At 47.0% G+C, this 19190-nt stretch overlaps 2 protein-coding genes across 17 annotated transcripts in view; both read left to right on the forward strand.

Annotated features, from left to right (window-relative positions):
- The window catches only part of LOC112455771 (sodium channel protein para), a 42301-nt gene extending 37539 nt beyond the window's left edge, over nucleotides 1–4762 (forward strand). For 12 of the 16 annotated variants that reach the window (XM_025017927.1, XM_025017929.1, XM_025017928.1 and 9 more), the window contains 3 exons: nucleotides 66–336; nucleotides 1679–1983; nucleotides 2279–4762. In XM_025017927.1, the coding sequence (XP_024873695.1) occupies nucleotides 66–336; nucleotides 1679–1983; nucleotides 2279–3064 (1362 nt within the window). In that variant the 3' untranslated portion in view covers nucleotides 3065–4762. The remainder of the gene's footprint in view (nucleotides 1–65; nucleotides 337–1678; nucleotides 1984–2278) is intronic. The other 4 variants (XM_025017934.1, XM_025017932.1, XM_025017936.1 and 1 more) reach the window with 1 other exon arrangement.
- Nucleotides 4763–9834: 5072 nt separating this feature from the next.
- Nucleotides 9835–18248, forward strand: LOC112455778. The gene is made up of 3 exons (XM_025017949.1): nucleotides 9835–13198; nucleotides 13749–17559; nucleotides 17945–18248. Exons 2-3 carry the CDS (start codon nucleotides 13785–13787, stop codon nucleotides 17971–17973), a joined length of 3804 nt encoding a protein of 1267 aa, XP_024873717.1. The 5' UTR covers nucleotides 9835–13198; nucleotides 13749–13784; the 3' UTR covers nucleotides 17974–18248.
- Nucleotides 18249–19190: the final 942 nt, after the last annotated feature.

Raw genomic sequence — 19190 nt, forward strand, 5'->3', positions numbered from 1 at the left:
CGTCGTGTAAGAAAAATTTCAAGTCACGTATAAATCGGCATAATGGATTTTTCGACTGTTCGCAGTGGCGGCCACAGGCAATAGTGTTTGAAATAGTGACGGACAAAAAGTTCGATATGATAATCATGCTGTTCATCGGGCTGAACATGCTCACGATGACAATGGACCATTATCAGCAGAGCGCAACGTTCAGCAACGTTCTGGACTATCTCAACATGATATTCATTGTGATATTCACCAGCGAGTGTCTCATGAAGATCTTCGCTCTTCGCTACCACTATTTCAAGGAGCCATGGAACCTCTTTGATTTTGTTGTTGTTATATTGTCAATATTAGGTAATGTAACGTAATGGTTGCTTTAGTCGTATGACCCGAGCGAAACGAGAGCGAAATGTGAAAAAGTGGCGGGCCTGTTAGCTTCCCTTCTCGCTGCTCGATAACGATATATCTCTTCGCCTCTTTAGTACACTTTTTAGACTAGTATATCTCACGAGCGAGAACAAATCGGCATGCCACGCTGTCTTGTTTCTCCGCTATACTTTTTTATGCACGCAGAATCTCTTTTCTCGATCAAGCGGACAGGTCTAACGTTTCGCTCGTGTCTCAACGACTGATGGATATCATTACGTTACGTAGCCTTACATTGATGTTGAATTTATTTCCCACCGTGTCAAACCTGTCCTGTCACAACCCTATTCGTGGCCTACCAAGATGTTGTTTGGTGTCCAGAGTCGAATTGCCGTGCTCAGCGTTACTTCGTGTTGTAACTTAAATGAGAATTGCATTAAAAGTGGTACAATGTAGAATTTTTTTCAGAATTAACGATTATGGTTAATATCGAAGAAACTGAAATCAGAATAAATAACTATCGTGACGTGACGCTTTGCATGAGCCATTCGGCACATTAATCGATGTTGCAACAATTATTAAATCAAAGTGTGTCGGGTAAGATCGGGTCTGTATAAAATAGATTTTAGGATTTTTCGCTTCTTATCAGAATATATAGATCGATTTATAGAACATCTCTACTTTCAAATACTTTCAAATGACAGTAGTGAGAGAAATTTTTAATATCTTTAAATTTATCTTTCATAAAGCACCGCATAATTTTAATTAGATTATATATGATAGAAAGAGCTTATATATTTCAATTATTTTCGCTTTCTATGATTTTGTGAAATTTCCAGCCGAAAGAATTTAGTATCCAAGTCCTTAGAACGCGCATGAATCTTTTAATAATCTATTTTCCAAGCATTATAACACACACATTTTCTTGGAGTGAAAAACACAGTGTCAAATATGAACGTTTGTATCTCGCGGGAGAATTTATATATTCTTTTTATCGAAAAGGAAGATATGACTTTCACATATGATTTTTCGTATGATGCAAATAGCTTGAAAGAAAAAGAAATTTTTATAGAAACGTTTATTTCAAGTCCTATCTTTCGGAGTCGCACCCTCTACTATAGTCACACTAGTTAACAATAGTTACATAATTAGATGATCCAGACGCATGATCTCGGACCCGTTAGCTCAACGATGCACGAGAATTTCATGAATTATGAATGAATTATATCATTAATGCACCATAAGTAATATCACCCTCGCTTTGTCCTTGATGTTAATTCGAGCTCGAAGGACCTCGAGTTTGCTGAAATGTAAATTTTTATTCTGACAGGTCTGGTGCTCAGCGACATTATCGAGAAATATTTCGTGTCGCCGACTTTGCTTCGTGTAGTGAGAGTGGCAAAAGTCGGTCGTGTGCTTCGACTCGTGAAAGGTGCCAAGGGTATCCGAACCCTTCTCTTCGCCCTGGCGATGTCGTTGCCAGCCCTCTTCAACATTTGCCTACTGCTGTTTTTGGTGATGTTTATCTTCGCGATATTCGGCATGTCTTTCTTCATGCACGTCAAAGACAAGAGCGGACTGGACGACGTGTACAATTTCAAGACATTCGGGCAGTCAATGATACTGCTATTTCAGGTAACTAAGCTATATCGATCTTAATTTTTCGCTTTTATATAAATGTTATATGTTTACTATTACTTTACTACTGCTATTACTTTATATCATATTTTGAATTATATTTCTTTACGGCTTTTGTAAAATCTTAATGATGAAAATCATATGTTCCGTTGATATTAAAATAGAACACATGCATATACTTAATATATGTATATTTTTAAAGATTGAAGGCGCAGGCAAGGATTTATCTTTTTTAAGTATTACTGAAAATCCTGTCTTCGACATATCATTAATTATAATTATGTATTGACAGATGTCAACCTCGGCCGGTTGGGACGGTGTTCTCGACGGTATAATAAACGAGGAGGACTGCCAGGAGCCGAACAACGAGATCGGCTATCCGGGCAACTGCGGATCCTCGACGATCGGGATCGCTTACCTGCTCTCGTATCTCGTCATCAGCTTCCTGATCGTCATCAACATGTACATCGCCGTGATCCTCGAGAATTACTCGCAAGCCACCGAGGACGTGCAGGAGGGTCTGACGGACGACGACTACGATATGTACTACGAGATTTGGCAGCAGTTCGATCCGGACGGCACGCAATACATCAGATACGACCAATTGTCGGACTTCTTGGACGTATTGGAGCCCCCGTTGCAGATACATAAGCCCAACAAATATAAGATTGTGTCGATGGATATCCCCATATGTAAGGGAGACCTTATGTTTTGTGTGGATATCCTCGATGCCCTCACCAAGGACTTTTTCGCACGGAAAGGCAATCCGATCGAAGATCCGGTCGAAATCGACGAGGTCAAGGCCCGGCCCGACGAGGTCGGCTACGAGCCGGTCTCGTCCACCCTGTGGCGGCAACGCGAGGAGTACTGCGCCCGTCTAATACAGCACGCCTGGCGGAAGCACAAGCAGCAGCGTCTTGGCGGGCCGAGCGAGGAGAGCGACGATCCGGACATCGACCTCTGTGTCCGGCAGACCAAGGTGCTCGTCGAGAGCGACGGCTACGTCACCAAGAACGGTCACCGCGTCGTTATACATAGCCGATCGCTGAGCATCACTTCGAGAACCGCGGACGTCTGATCGCCATCGTCGTCGTCGCCGCCGCCGCCGCAGCAGCTACCATCGTCGCTATCGCCGCCACCGCCGCCGTCCGTGCGCCGCAAATCGCTCCTCCGCAGCAGCCGCAGCAGGAGCAGGAGCAGCAGTAGCAGCAGCAGCAGCAGCATCGTCGACGACGATGATCACTCACCATTAGCCGTTCGCACTGCTCGCGCGGAGTAGTGACCTCGCGTGTGCTCTCCATTGACAGCCTTATAGTTGTATAAAATAACATTCCTCCAACGAGTTGCCTTTAAATCGACTTTTAACGAGCCACGACCGTTGGGAGAGAGAAGGAGAGAGAGAGAGAGAAAGAAAGAGAGAGAGACACGTCGCTAGTTAGAGACGAGCGTCCGTACGAGGTACACAAGGAAACTGTGATGATGAGATTCATCGATTTTGGAACCGGAGGTGTGCGTGCCGTTTCTCGCCGATTGCCGAATACTTTCGGCTTTCGAAGATCGGATTTTATTTGTTGTGCCGTCCGGATCGACAGGAAGAGGCGCGAGAGCGCCGCGCGGATTTGGAACTCGAGAAGAAGGAAGAAGAGAGGCTGAGACGAAGACGAAGAGGAACAATGCGGAGGCCGAAGCGTCGCGACGTCCTCTCCGAGCCGACTTCCCCACACCGAGACTCGCGAGAGCGTAACGTTGCGACGCGGGCAAGAGTACCCGAGATCTCGCGAGATCTTTTCGCCTCTGTTCCTCGTCGTTCGACCGTAGTGACAGTAACGACGGCGATTCGCGCGTCGGGGCGACGCGCGAGCAGATCAGGCAGCGTGACCTCTTGTCTACACCATCTTGTATCACGTTAGCTCAATCTCGCGAATCTCTATATCCGCCGTTTGGATTTTTTACACCGTTTTACAGCAGTACTCGCCTACCCGCCCGCGCGACGCCTCGGGTGCCGTCGTCGAGCCCTGTCGCGGCGACATTCGCTTTGGAGAACGATATGTAAAATATGGTAGGATCGAAGGGAACACAGGCCCGAAAGGACAATGATGACAATGACGATGCCGATGACGATTATCACTTTCGATTAACGACGAAGTAGACGAGCGAAAGAAAGTTCGCAGGCGGAAAAAGGACTCATTCTCTCGTGAAATAAAAATGTATGCGCGGGTAGTAGCTACTACATTCGCTCGGCTTGCATCTCTCGCTGAACGGTGCGCGAACGCTTGATCGTGCCGCTTTGTTTCCACAACCTTCTCTCCCGCCCCTTCCAGCCACCGTTTCTTCTCATCGGTCCCAAAGGGGCCCGCGGATTACCAGGTACGCAAGTACCGGTCGCTTCACGCGACGCGAATGTGACCTACCCCAACGATGTTCGCTGTGAGATACTCCTCCAACCCCGCGCAAAACACATCCCGGGGTTAATATCGACTCACGTCGGCGACGAGTCCGCGTCTCCCTGCCGCGTTTTTGGCTTTTTTACGATCACGTTTGCCATGTGTGCGAGACTTTTGTATCCCGATGGAGGGGATTCATTGTACCGTCGTTCCTTTTTCTTCTCTTCGGATTCTTCTTTCGCGGACTTGCCTATTTATCTCTATCTACTTGCCTGTCTGTGCCTCCGCTCTTTCGCCGTCCTTCCCACACTTCCCTTTCGACCCTTCCGCGTCGCGATCCTCTATCGCAATTAAACACAAGAAACGTGCGTATTGGCAATTAAAAAAAAAAAGTAATAACGAAGAAAAAAGAGAGAAAAAGGCGACGCCTTTTAATGTTCTCGATGAACGGGCTGAAGGGGTCGGAGAGGGGGAAGGGCGCGATTCCGCAGATTCATCATCAGCTAGATATTTACACATTTGCAAAACTTACACGCAGTCTTACACGACGTAGTATAAAACGCGCTTCGGAATAAATGAATTAATACATTCTAGTGTATCGTTATTCGAATAATCGCAATCGATCGCCGCGCGCGTAAACCCGTCTCACGTCGCAAATCCCGCAACACATTGATACTTTAAATAGAGTCGTAATTATTATTATATTGTAATTATTATATATATATATATATATATTGTGTATATGATGCACAGTACGGAGCGCGAATTTCATTCGCCCGATTCAGCTGGCGAAGTTTTTAATTACAAAGAGATACTTACTGTTATGTAAAATAGTTTGGTCGCTCCAAAATATATATTGCTCTTTCAGTAGCGAGGGTGTTTCACTTCGAATTCTGAAGTCGCGTACCTTCAAAAGCCTGAAACAACACAGGAAAAATGTTACAGAAAGGGAGGCTTTCGCGTAGAAAGAGCCTTCTGTATATATATGAGGAAAAAAAATTGGATTGTACAGCATTCTCGCTAATTGGACAATGAGAAAACCCTACGTTGTGCCTTTTGAATAACAGCAATCTTAAGCAATCTGACTTCGGTTTCCCGTGCGATATCGCATCATTAAATAACCATTCTCGACGATCCCTCGGGATCGTCATCGCGCGCATTCGCTCGAAGCCATCGCTTTGTTCCCCGCGAAAGCGAGCGTATCCTTCGCTTCTTGTTTCTCGGTATCGAGATATTTTTAACGCGCCGCGTCGGCGGATGTCAATAAACGCAGAATTAGACGGGTTTACGCACAAGACTTCGCGCGGAATCGCGTACAGATCCACGTCGACTTAATCGCGCTCGTGTCTGTCAAAGTTTCGCGATGCGTCCTCGATGATCGTCGGCGATCGTTTATCTCGATCGACGGTTACTACGATGGAAAGAATACGTATTCGGAGGTCCATTTCTTTAAAAACTCTTAGGGGCGGCTCTCCCAAGGGGAGAAACGTCCGTCCTGATCACGAAAACAATTCTCCCTCGCTTATATACCGAGCGTCTCGCGCCAAATTTTCTTAACTTCGTTAGGACATGCTGATACATCGTGTATTCTTTCTACCGTGGTCGTTACCCCCGCAGTCGTCGTCGTGATTCCGCCACGAAGCGAGTACCAATCATTTGGCCTCCGCGCAACCTACACCTACAGATCACCAAAGCAAATTTTGAACGTGTGTTAAACAATTTATACACGGAGCATCAGAGTTTTATTATAACGCGTGACGACGATGACGACATTGCTGACTTTGCAAACGGCCATGTTCGTAAGAGATATGTTACATAGTGTATATATATATATATATATATAGAGAGAGAGAAAGAGAGGGACAGATGTTGTACGTGCAGGATGAGACGAGCAGAGCGCCCGCGTCTTTCTTCCTTTGACATTTTATTAGTCGCTCGAATAAAATTGCTGATTTTCAAGCGTTTCACTCTCGAATGCTGCATTTTTCTTCGGACGCTGGCTATCGTTTCCCCTAAAATGTCGGTCGGAGGACGGTTTTACGTGAGCGCGTCTCGCCTTGCACGCATGCACGCACGCACGCACGAGCGAACATTCGTCGTCGTAAGTATAACGAATTAAAGAGAGCGTTATCGCAGTCACGCGGCGGCGTAAGCTTAACTTAAGTAGGCGGCGAGATAAAACAAAAACAAAAGAGAGAGATATATAATATATATATGTATGCGTGTATGTATATTTAGTGCGGATTGCGCGATCGTTATTTTTCTACGTCTGCATCCGCGATCCGCGTAGGAAAGGGACGCGGCGGGTCGAGATGGGCAACGACGAGGAAGCCGGCGTGTGCTGTTGCCAGCACTTAAGAGGCGGCTATGCTCGTCGACAGGAAGTCGACGTGTGGGAGGGTAACGATCGCTGAAATTCGGAGAGAAAGAGAAAGAGAGAGGGAGAGAATGTTTTCTCGCTGGTCGAGAACGCGAGCGATGAGCCTCGTAACTCGCTCGGCAGAGGCCTTTAAGGATGAGGACAGCGACGGACCTGATAACGAGAACAAAGGCCGTGTTCAGCAAACGTTGTCACGGTGATGTAACAGTCTTGATGCAATTGAATGTGATTGGTGGATTTACGAGCGGAACGCACTGAGGATAGAGGATGTTAGGATGACATCGTCGTGAGTTTGTGTCTCGCTGCACGGCCAACATAATCGAGCTACGGGTAGGAGCACGAATATACAAATGGGAATACATATAAAATATACCCATTTTTAAAATTAGCTTTTGATCTACAAAATTAGACATTTAATGATTAATTTTATAGAATATGTGGTATATTTATGCTTTTAAATTTATATGCGTTTCTCGGTGAGATAAAAATAAAATGTATAAATCGTCATGAACATATTTTTATATTTCTATCTCATGTTCTTGCTTATGCCGTTCTCTCTCTCCGTCAATCAGATTCGATTGCTATTCAAACCGACTGTTGGATCTACTGAACGCAGCCACTAATGACAGTGACAGTGCTAATAACAGTAATAATGATTAATGACCATTGCGACGACGATGACAACTGACAACAACGACGACTAGAACATCGAAGCGCAGAGATGTCGTTGCAGATGACACAAAATGTTTCGAAAATAACGCGTCAGAGAAAGACGTTCGCTACCTTCACAAACGACGAACCGGATGAGCACCATTTGGAAATTATTGTACAAATAATTCACCCTATCCTATCGACGTCGAATTCTCGCTTTGACGAAGCTTCTAGGAGAGTTTTGTCCGACATTATAATGTCCTCGTAGCTTTTCTACGTATACCTATTATAACTGCAAATTCACGAATCTCGTCGCGGTTTTGTCCGACGATTTCACACCGGCGAGTCCGAGACTCTGAATCTGAAATCGCTTCAAGACGCGCCGCTAAAATTAAACGTTCAACTCCAAGAAGTCTATCCGTGGAAAAGTAAAACATAATGCAAACGACACGAAGGGCACACGTCGTCAATTCTGAATTTTCTCGAGACACATTTGTCGCTTTTAATCTTTTAAAGATTGCGTTTCGCCGCGTTAACGTTGCTTTCGCTTCGCGTTGGAGGAACGGTCGGAGGGAAGTAGTTTTTATATCGCGCATCTGTAAAAATAGCCCTTCGACGGCACGATGCGTGCGTATGCGCGCAGCTGCGTGCCCGCATCTCGTTCTCGTTCGGAGACGATCATCGTTCTCCGTTGCGTTTCGTATATCGCCGGCCTTCCCCTCCGGTTTCCGAGCACCCGGGATCGGGATCGCGTCGCGCGACCGATCGACCGGGTTTCGCGCCATCGACGTTGTCCCTCGGAATCGCGGCGTCTTGGAAACGCACGACGGACGACGACGACGAAGATGACGCATTAAAAAAAAAAGTCCCAGACGAAAACCTTGCTGGATAACCGTCGATCGTTCTTATATATCGAAGTACCACGAAAATATCCGATGGTCCGTCCGGCTTATTGTCCCGTACCTTCGAGGCCCTTTCCTTGCTTCCTCTTCCGTTTGGCCTCCCTTCCCGTTTCCCGTGTTGTAATATGTGCAAATAATTCGATAATAATCAAATCGCTTGTACTCGTAATAATATATATTTTCGATACTACATTCGTCGAACGTGAGCAATTGTATTTACGTAGAGACGGTAAAGAGTGACGCGAGGGTATACGTCGCGTACAAATCTACATCGGAGCCGGTAGACGTTGCGCGTTGGTCAAAATAAACGTACGTTTAACTCCCTTCCCAGCGATTCCAACTGTCGTTTCTAGAGACAGAAACGGAAAAAGGCAGATGTAATCTCGGTTAAACTAACGTGTTTTTTTTTCCAAATAACGTTAATGAAACGTTTAACGTACGTAATATCTCGCGAAACTATACGCTGGGCGTTTAATCGACGTTTGTGCACGTGTTCCGTGATGTAGATTTATACGGGACAGGCGACGGACAGCTCCAGCTGAACGAACGCGGCCGCGATCTCCGGAAACGCCTCCTTGGCGATTAGCATCGCGAGTGCATCGTCCTTCCCCGATGGAGGCGCGCGACGGAGAGACGCGCCGGTAGAGGCGAATTTGCAAGGCGGTTTTCGCTTTTCACGATCGTCTTGAATGAATCATCCAAAGTGAGGGGCGAAAAAAAAAATGAATCACGCCGAGCAACGACGAGAGGAGTAGAGGCAGGCATCTTCTATTTCTGCGCGCTTTGCTTCATCATCCACGATAGATCTATCGCGACGCGTATTCGACGCTGACTCACCCGCGAATAATCGGGCCGTTGCGTTGGAACGTTTCATGGAACCCCAGTTTGCATAATTATCGTGATCATAAAATGATGTCGTAGACACCTGTGATTTTGAGATTCAAAAGATCGCAGAGATTTGTTCGGATCGTCAAGCGTACCGTGGACAATTAGGTACTGGCGAACAATCGGTTATGCAATGCTTTCACTTTGAAGGACTTTTTCTGAGATAATCTCGAAATGCAGACCGCCGTAAATCCGCTTTGGGCAGAAGTAATGTCGGCGATGCACCGATTTGTCGACGGATGGAATGTTAGACGCCGCGCATTCAATCACGACTTCCCCAATAATTCGATCGCAACGTGTGTCGATTAACGTTTCGTCCGTGATATCGAATTGAAGAGGACCGCGAGAGACTGTCTTACGAAAGATGAGATAATACTCGTCGAAGATAGCGCCCAAATGTCGAAAAGCGCGCAAACATTTCCAAGAATTTTTAAAAATGTTCCGTGCTCTCTCACTTTTCGATAAAGGACTAAATTAATTATATGTCATATCGCGCATCCACATGTACAAAGTAATTCAGATATCAATTTCCCTCCGATTTTTTATCGAGATATTTTTTATATTGGCCGCGTTCAGCAGACACAACTGTTGAGTTCGTCTTATCAATACTCTATGTTGATTGGTTGGTTCTAAAAGTAAGAGCCACGCACGTTCAACTGCTACTGAGCGGCTTGGTCTGCTGAACGCGCCCATTCTCTATTCAGTTGACAATCTTTTTTTTAGAAGGCAGTCTTTTCGGCGTTTTTTTGTATACGTGTCTCGCGAGGGTTACTTGAGAATCGATTGGCAATATCGAGGAGGGGGGGGGGAAGGAGAAGTTTCATATATGAGATAAAAACGAGTTTGTTTGATCAATACGTTGCAACGACGAGATTGGTGACAAGAATAAAGACAGTGACGAAGCAACGATGATAACGACGACGATTACGACGACGACGACGACGACGACGATGACAATAACAAAGAAGGCGATGTCACAAAGAAGGAGGGGAATGGAAGAGTGTGCGTGGTGTGCTTCGTTGACTTTCGTTAATCTTTTCCAAAATGTACATTAAAGATATATCAGCTTTTGCGCGACGACGGCTGTAAAATATAACAAACAAACAAAAAATAATAGGGCTTTCCTTCGTTAAGCGAGGTAAGACGAGGTTTAACGTACTTTCTCCGAGAACGATACTGCCGTTATGCATGTATAAAAGAGAAACTAAGTTAACTAATCGTAAATGCACGAAAATTTTCTTAAACGGATAGCAAGAAAAATGGCTTTGTAGTGTCTCGATATTCTCGAATCATTAATCCTACGTCGTGAGATAATAAATAATGATATTAATGAAATAAAAAAATAATTAATTAATTAAATACGAAACAAAAATCCTAGAACGCTGGGCTATAAAGCATTGTAAAGTGTCAAGCTACGGAGCCTGTCGGCCAGTATAAATGAACAAGCAACTGCCATGGGTCCTCAAAAGCTAGGTAGAAACGTGCTAAGAATCCAATTTTAACGAAGAAGCTAGCTGTCGAAATATTTAATGAAAAAAAAAAGAAAAAAAATGCGCGAAGGATCGTCCATTAAAGACAAACAAATCTGCGGTACGTGTGTGTATGGGTATGTGTGTGTGAGTGTGTGTGTGTGTGTGTGTAATACGCGCTCGCGCGTGTCGTGCGGCACGCGGTCGCGCTCGCACGCAAGACGAGACACGCGCGAAAACGAGAAAAAACACAGAGAAGCTCCTCCGTTGAGAATATGACATTCATTACTTACACTTTTATTAACAGAATAAATAACAAAAAAGGAAATATATATATATAAATATAAATATAAATATATGGGTTATTTGCACAATATTATAAATAATTACTATGTTTACTACGATTATTAAATTAAAGAGCAAATATAATAAGAGGATAAAAAACTGTTGTTAAATAATTAATACAAAAAAGAGGGGGGGAGTGAGCGAAAAAAAAAATAATAAAACGATTTACGCTAACGATCGACATTGGGTCAAAACGGGAAAGCGAAAGGAGGACGCGATGAAACGAGGATACGATGAGGGAGAGAAGGAAGAATAAGAAGAGAAGAAAAAAAAGGAGGAGGAGGATATGATTCGTTTGTTATCGATTAGTTAACGATCCTTACACATTATATTATTGTAATTATATAAAGTAAATGATTATTATCATAATAGTTACAATTAACAAGTTGTTACCGCTTTGTTATACATAATATAATTAATAATAAGATTAAATAGTAAGCGAATGCATCGTTGATTCGTCCTTTACTTATGTAGATACTAAAAAATATCGATCGACTATATTGTTTTCAATGTCTTCACCGTATCTCTTCGTTTGCTACCCGCGTTCATTTCGTTGTCGAAGATTCGGTATTGTCGGCTTACCTCGCCCGGCCACAATATACACACGTTTTACAGAGATATTTTCAATAAACGAAAAAGCTTAACACTCACACCGTTGTATTTGTTCATCACTCTGTCGTCCCTGAGATTCGAGATTCTAATCACCGGCTCGTATCAGCGAAAATGAACGTGACAGTGACAATACTGACAATAATATACTTGTGTCAAGTAGAAGCGCATATATTTTATATTATCTCTTAAAGATTAGATATTTAGCTTATACAATCTCTAAACCTGTTTAAAGAAAGACTTATCAGTTTTAGCGAAATTAACGAATATAAAGAGCTCGGCGAAATATGTATTTGCGGAAATTTGCGAAAACGCTGGTTAGAACGCAGTGACGTTCGTTTCTCAATAACATATTGTTTCGCAGCTGTCTGGAGGAACATTTAATTACAAACGCAGCCGATGCAAGTAAAGGCCGCAATTTCCGAAAGGCAAAAACAAATTGGTTATTAAATTATACAAAGTAGCAATAAAGACTTTTTATCAAACGACGTTTCGATTGTCGATTATAATTAACAAAGATAGCCAGTTAGGTCGAATAAAAAACCTTTTAATTATTTACTAGCAGAGTAAAAGTTTCTGATTTGGTTTAATTATACAAACTAACTTATAACTACGAATTAACTTATAGCCGAATCGCGGATAGCGCGTAAATATACACTCTGAATTTAATTTACTCCAAGTTGCTGCTCGTATATCTTTTTGTGCGATATCTTCCGACAGATTGTCACTATCATTCAAGTATTACGACTCTACCTAACTGACTTGAGACGAGCTTCCTGGAGCTGGAGAGGGAATGAGACAACGGGTTAAGAAACGCTATCATTAACGCCGTCCACTGTACAATCTTGTAGACGTGGTGCGGCGACGCGTGGGTGCTCGCTCGAGGATTTTTACACGAAGATCGTGCGCGGAGAGCGAGCGAGCGAGCGAGCATGGGTGGGGTCTCGAGGACGAATCGCTGCCAGTGCCTACTGCCTCGTAAGTTCGGTGCGAGCAGCCGGTCTGGACGGTCTGGTACCGTCGCCGTCGACGCCGTCGTGCCTTCTACGAACGCTGGCGCGACGCTCGCCGAGTAATGGCCGTTCTGTCAGTTCTGTGTGTGCTGCTCCGAGACTCGGATACATACTTCCTCCGTGCGGCGAGTCTGCGTAAGAAAGATGGACGTTTCGAGGTCACTCGGGCCTCCTCGCGGGCTCTGAGAGAGTTGTCGAATCAGTGAAATTGGAGCGGCGAGAGGCGTCGCGCCGTATCACGGATCGGAGTCGATTACGCGCGGCACGGCACGGCACGGCGCGACGGCGAGGCTGTCAAAGATCCCTCGCCGAGGAAAACGAGAGAGACCGAGGCCGAGGAGCGACGGCGGACGGCGCGCGCGCGGTTAATACGACGTTCGTTATCGCGCTTATCGGGCGTCCCCGACGGCGACGACGAGCACTGACCTCGCGTGCAGCTGCAGCGTCGCCGCGGGCTTCAATGATCGAGTATCTGGCACTCGTGACTCATTGTCACTTGGCGACTTGGCAGGTCCAGGCTGAGGAGGAAGGAGTCACGTCGATTTCGACATCGAGGAGGTTAGCGCACAGCAAGGTAGCGACGCCGCGACGGTGTATTTATAATCGGAGCGAGAGAGCGCGGCGACGGCGAGTTTTACTTATCGCGAGGCTCCGACGTTTTCTAAGAATGCCGAGCCGAGTAATCTCTCAAATATGCGTGTGCGCGCGTATCGTACCAAAGATACTCGAGATGCTTTCTTTCCGTTGAAAAGAACGTTTGGCATAATGAGATTTAAAGGACGACAGTACTGAACACGTGGCCGTCAAGTTTGCACTGTATACTCGGCGAGTACGTTCGTTGAATACAATATAATCAATATATGGGAACGTATGAAACTTTAACGTATGAATGACTTTAATAAAGTCTTGCACTTTCTATATTCTTCTCGCAAAGTGTTCCGCGCGCGCGTTTGTTCATGATTTCCTCAATTAGCATTACAAATTAATTTATGAAACTAGTAATTTTGGTTCTTTAAATAAAATTATTAAAATCATGCTTTGTGTGTGGTATTCATTGAAACGTGTTACAATATATCATTACGTAGAAATTAAATTGTGAGATAAACCAAATATTTTTCTTCTAGGTATTTTAGCATCAGCGAAGCTTGGTGATATCTACTATGGAGAAAAAGGGGCTGCGCAAGAGAGATATATTGAGGATGGACGGTCTCCTGCCTCCAACTCGGCGTTTGCCAGTTTGTGACGCAGTATCCAGTGCATCCGATAAGAAAAAGGACAAGAAATGGTCTATAGGTGGACTGCTGCGAAGAATATCTTCGATAAAGGATTATGACAGTTCCTCTAATGATGAAGAAATCGTCTATTGTAAAAGAACACCGAAAAAACCTAGCAAGCTCAGGCACGTCGACGGTGTTGTTCTACATTCAATAGAGAACAAGGCGGATCACGATAAACGGATAAAAATCGAAAATAATGTTCGCCACGTGATGGATTCGCCGCATTCGTGTCGAGACTCGTTGCATTCGCGTAGCAGCGACGGTTCGTTGGACGGTTTAGGGAAGAAGTCTCGAAGGAACAAACTGAAAGCTCGGGCCGAAGCGAAGAGGGATCATTTGTGCGCTGGCAGCAGTTCCGACGAAGACTCTCGCAGATCCAACAGCTCTTTAAACAGATTTAACGTCGCGGATAGCGCGCTGAATGGCCAGAAGAACAATATGTGCAATAGGAAAACTCGTGCCGCTCGAACGGAGCGTTACATCAAGCGCTTATCTCGGGACGAAGGCAATGGCAGCGGCGATACTTTGAACGACCTATATAACAAAAGGTGTTCCTCGGACTACATCGAAGATAAGGAACGCACTGTTTACGCCGACACGAACGGATTGTGTCGTCCGCCGATACATCCGCGTCGATCGATCGTGTACTCGAACACGCGCGCGTTTCCAGCTCAAAAATCTTCCATGGAAAGTCTGCGGGATGCGGAACGCGCGAATTTACCGTATTCCGGTGAAACTTTCGCTGATGTCAGGAGATATTCTACAGGTCAATACATCACGGACTTGAATCAGAACAACACTTACGGGAAGATCTCGCGACATCACAGCGGCGACGTGTACGCGGACGGCCATCGAGCTAGGAACTTCTTTACATATCCCGCGAAAAACGCCTGCCATTACTCGGAAACGTTCGACTACAACGTTGATCGCCGATTAATTAATTCAGACAATCAGCCACCCGAGCCACCTCCGAGGGATCCTCGTTATCGCGCGTTCGGTTACGGATGCAGTTCCTATCCGATGAACAGACATCAAAATGTGCCAACGTACTTCAAACAAGAAGATAATAATAAGACTAATGTTGCAAGAGGAGCATCGAGACCCACCTGGAAGAATATTCGATCATACGGATCGAACAACGAGATCGCCTGGCGCGATACGATGGAACGCGAGCTAGGAAACTCGAGTTCTAAAACAGAGTTTCGTAATTCGCTGGAGCGCATAAACAATAAATATAATTCGAGCCATCACTGCGCGAACGAGTCGGCCTACAGGGAAATCGAAACGACGAGACGCAGAAACATTCGCAACGATCAGCTCAATCGCAACGACGCGAATTACCGCGTGTACAAGGCCAAGAATAAATCAGCGAACTTCTGTGAAACGAATAATAAACATTACGAGGCGATTTCATCGCACGCATCTGCGTCGGATTGGTCATCTGGAAGATCTCCCTGCGAACAACATATCACGCCTACCATTACTCCGTCGACATGTGACATCAATTATCGTGCTGAGGAGAGCAAAAAAGAGAACAATAGAGAAACGACCGAGGAAACTCTGGAGAGACGGAGAAGCTCGAAGAACCTCGAGGAAGCTTTGTCAGAGCTGGAAGCGATATACAACAGTCTTCGCCTCGGCGACGAGGACCTGCTGGATCGCGCGGAACGCCGAAGCATGGAGGAGTTTAATCAGAAGCAAGGTAAAAACGAGATCGACGCGATTGTGGTTACCCCGGACTCGCCGGACAGGACGAAGGACGACATGGCCTACCGAAGGATGCATCCCAAGGAGAGACCCACGTCGCTCTCGGATATCGCGGGACAGTCGACTCTGTCCAGCATCAGCTATCTCATCGCCTCGCCCGTCCTTTCGCGAAGGGACTCGGCGGATGATCTCGTGCGCTTGCCGTCGGCATATCCGTCTCGTCGGGACGAGCCGGACGTGACTCGCGACGACGTGCTCTTCCGCAGTATAAGTCACGCCAACAACACGCTCCGGGTGGTCGACCCGCAGCCGCCGTTCGGTATACCGCTCGGACCCGTCACCGCGGCGACCGAGAGCGATTACCTGCACACGACACCGACGAAATCGGAACAGCCGCGCTCGTCGTACATACCGCAGTGCGAACCTGACGTGATCACGGACGACTTGGCTTACAGATCCCTCAGGAAGGACGCCGTCGCGGCGCGGGGCGTCACGGAGAGCAAGATCGACGTGTCGAAGGAACAATCGGAGGCCGTTACTCGCGGCAAGAAACGCGCCGTTAGATCGCTGTCGGCCAATCTTTACGGGCTGATCAATCACGATCGGATTCACCTGCGACGCGAGCCCAGTCTCGACGCCATCAAAGATGAGATCCAGGACGTCACGAGGAACCTTGCCGCGATGCCCGAGCGACCAGAATATCTCAGGCGCGTCGTGAGCGACGGCGAGTTGTCGGATAACGAAGCGCATAGGTGGAAAGAACTAGCGGTAAAAGGTGATATCGATATCAACGGCAACCATCCGGCGGCAGGCGCGTACCGGAAGAAGATATGCGCCTACGTATCACCGGATACGACGACGACCACGCGAGAAAGTCCGAAGAAGGAGAAGGAGTCGGGTAACGCGGAGCTATCCGACGTCATGCTATCTTCAAAGGCCATCCTGAACGACGGATTTTGGCACGAGTACCTGCATTCGGATTCCAACGTTTCGGCGGCCAATAGCGGTCACAACACGGAGACGGACTTTACCGCGTACAGTCGCCTCTGCCAAGATTTAGTTAATTTGATAAAAGACGACGATGACGCGGCGTCGCCGGCGCCGATCGAATCGCCGAACGCGGACGATCCCGTCGTTGCCGATAAGTCGAACGACTTCGGCGTCGACGTCGAGGTCGACGAACCTCCGACGAGTATACGTATACGTTCCTTGGGTAGCCATTATTCGGACTCGCAGCGTGGTGCCAACACTGCCAACAACGAGCGGAATGTCGGGAGCGAGAAGACGGCGAGCCCGACCGATTCGAATTCCACGAGGTCTTCGTCGGACTCGACGTCTACGCCGCCGCCGGCAGCCAGCAACCTTGATTTCTATCTTCGCGTGGCGGATGAGAACGTCAAGCTGATCGCGGAGGCTTTCGGCAACGTGGCCGACAGCTTGCGCGACAGTCAGCTATCCGCTCGCAAGAACTCTTCGGTGTCCCGTGGCTCCGAGATCGAGGACCAAAGTAGTAGCGCGCGCAACAGCTCCACGCCCTACAGCCAGGACGAACCGACGAGCGACGATCGGCCTATCGTCACTCCGAGACTCGAGGAACGTGCTCGTGGAACTTCAAAGCGCGATTCCTTAACGAGCGACGATTGGGACCAAGGTGATGCCAACCGCCTCGAGGACGACGTTTCCACCGCCGACGCGGAGCTGGACCTGTCCAGGGCCGTTCGCGACCTGCAACTAGCTGCGGCCAGTCTCTACGAGCACGAACAGGAGATCGAGGAGCTGGCCACCAGACGCGGAAGGACCGCCGCGACCAGCGCGGACGAGAGCGAGGACGGCGCGATCCGCAAGATCGGCTTTATCGGCGACGCCCTGAGGCAGGAGCGGGAACGCGATCAGGAGGAAACCGTGGTCCTGCCTAGCGGAATCGAGGCGCGAAGCGGGAAGAGTCGCGAAGGTGAGCGCACAGTGTGCGAGCTTGATCGCACGAGATCGCGGCGCGCCGGGGACGACGCCGACGACGGGCGCGTGAGCTTGAGGCGCGTCCCCCGTGTCACTAACCTCTTAACCGTCCCGGTAACGACACGCACCATGCTCTTGCTCGCTTGTCTCCTTGCATTGCTTTTAGCGATCGTAACGGTGCCCGTGAGGGGCTGCCCGGCCGATCATTAGCGCGAATGGGGTTTTATGTGCTCTCTCTGTGTGTGTTGCGAGTTGCGAGACGAGGATCGCGGCCGGAACACGCGCTTCCCGTTCGTCGCCATCGTCTGCATCGTCATCGTCACCGACGGTAACGCCTCTAATCTCTGTGTGTTCATTTGCATATGTTACTAATGTCGCAGGTCTCCAGGCGCTCGCTCGTTCGCAGTGACGAGATCGTCGCCGAGATGCGCTCCAATGCGCTCGAGCTCGAACTTGGACGTTGGTCGTTGATCGGCGGTGGTAGGGTGACAGGTGACACGAGGCAGGTTGATTTTTTTGTAAGAAACGAGAGAATAAGAAGGAGAGAGAGAGAGAGAGCGAGAGAGAAAGAGCGAGAGATGCAGTTGCCGCGGGCTGCTTTTGAGGCACATCGACTTTGTTGTTGTTGCTCTTGTTACTCTGTTGTTGGTTTTAATAAAGTTTAAATGTTAATCCTTCCAGTGATTTCACTGGTTTTACTGCGCACAAGTATACTCCCGCGCTGTGACGCAATCCATTCCAGGTGTTCCGGTTCCTCTCGATTATTTTAATTTTGTTACAATATTTATGGGATATTAGATACAGAAATTAAGAAGAAAAATTTTAAAAAAAGTGTCGGTTTTAATGGACAATAGGGTAGACGTTTCCTAATTCTATTTTTGTTTAATATAACGAGTACTTATATATAATATAGTATTGTGTAAATAATTATCCAACTTTTTTCAAGTTTTGTTATTCTGTCGTTTCCTGAAATAGTCATTTTTATTGATTTTTACAACAAGTCTATCTTATCTTTTGTTATTCGAGAATTCGGGCCGGCAACGATTCAACAATATACATATATCTTTAGCCTATACATAATTCGCATGGATATCCGATTTTTTTCGATTAACATTTAACCTCCCGCGAGCCCAAGACGCAACATTCGACGATTTATTTTGCACGTACGTATGATAAATGATAAAAATGATATGTCTCGCGCGCCGTCGATAAATATACGTGCTACGGTATCTCCGCTCGCCTGATAAAACGTTTGAATAAAAAAGCGCGGGGACGGCATCGCCCGCATTCCACCGAAAGCGGGCTTCGATCAATTCCACACGGACGCGATCCATTCGGCCGATTTCGCAGCTCGGTTGACGGGAGGAAAAAATCGTGATACGTCCTCCTGTTGTACCTGCACAACGCATATATGGACAACGCATATGCCATCGATCGCCGATGCATCGCGCCAACGTGAAATTCGTGCGAGCGTAGGGCACGCGAGTTTCAAGTTATCGATCGCGGGCCGACGGGCGCGTGACGTCACCGAGGATCACGCCACATCCCCGCCCACTACGACTCGCCGTCCGATTGGTCCGCGCGCAAGCCGGCCGTCTATCGTCTATATCGAGATCCGCGCCGCGG

This window comes from Temnothorax curvispinosus, unplaced genomic scaffold (genome assembly GCF_003070985.1).
Source record: "Temnothorax curvispinosus isolate PA1 unplaced genomic scaffold, ASM307098v1 QBEX01006326.1, whole genome shotgun sequence".
Lineage (NCBI taxonomy): Eukaryota > Metazoa > Arthropoda > Insecta > Hymenoptera > Formicidae > Temnothorax > Temnothorax curvispinosus.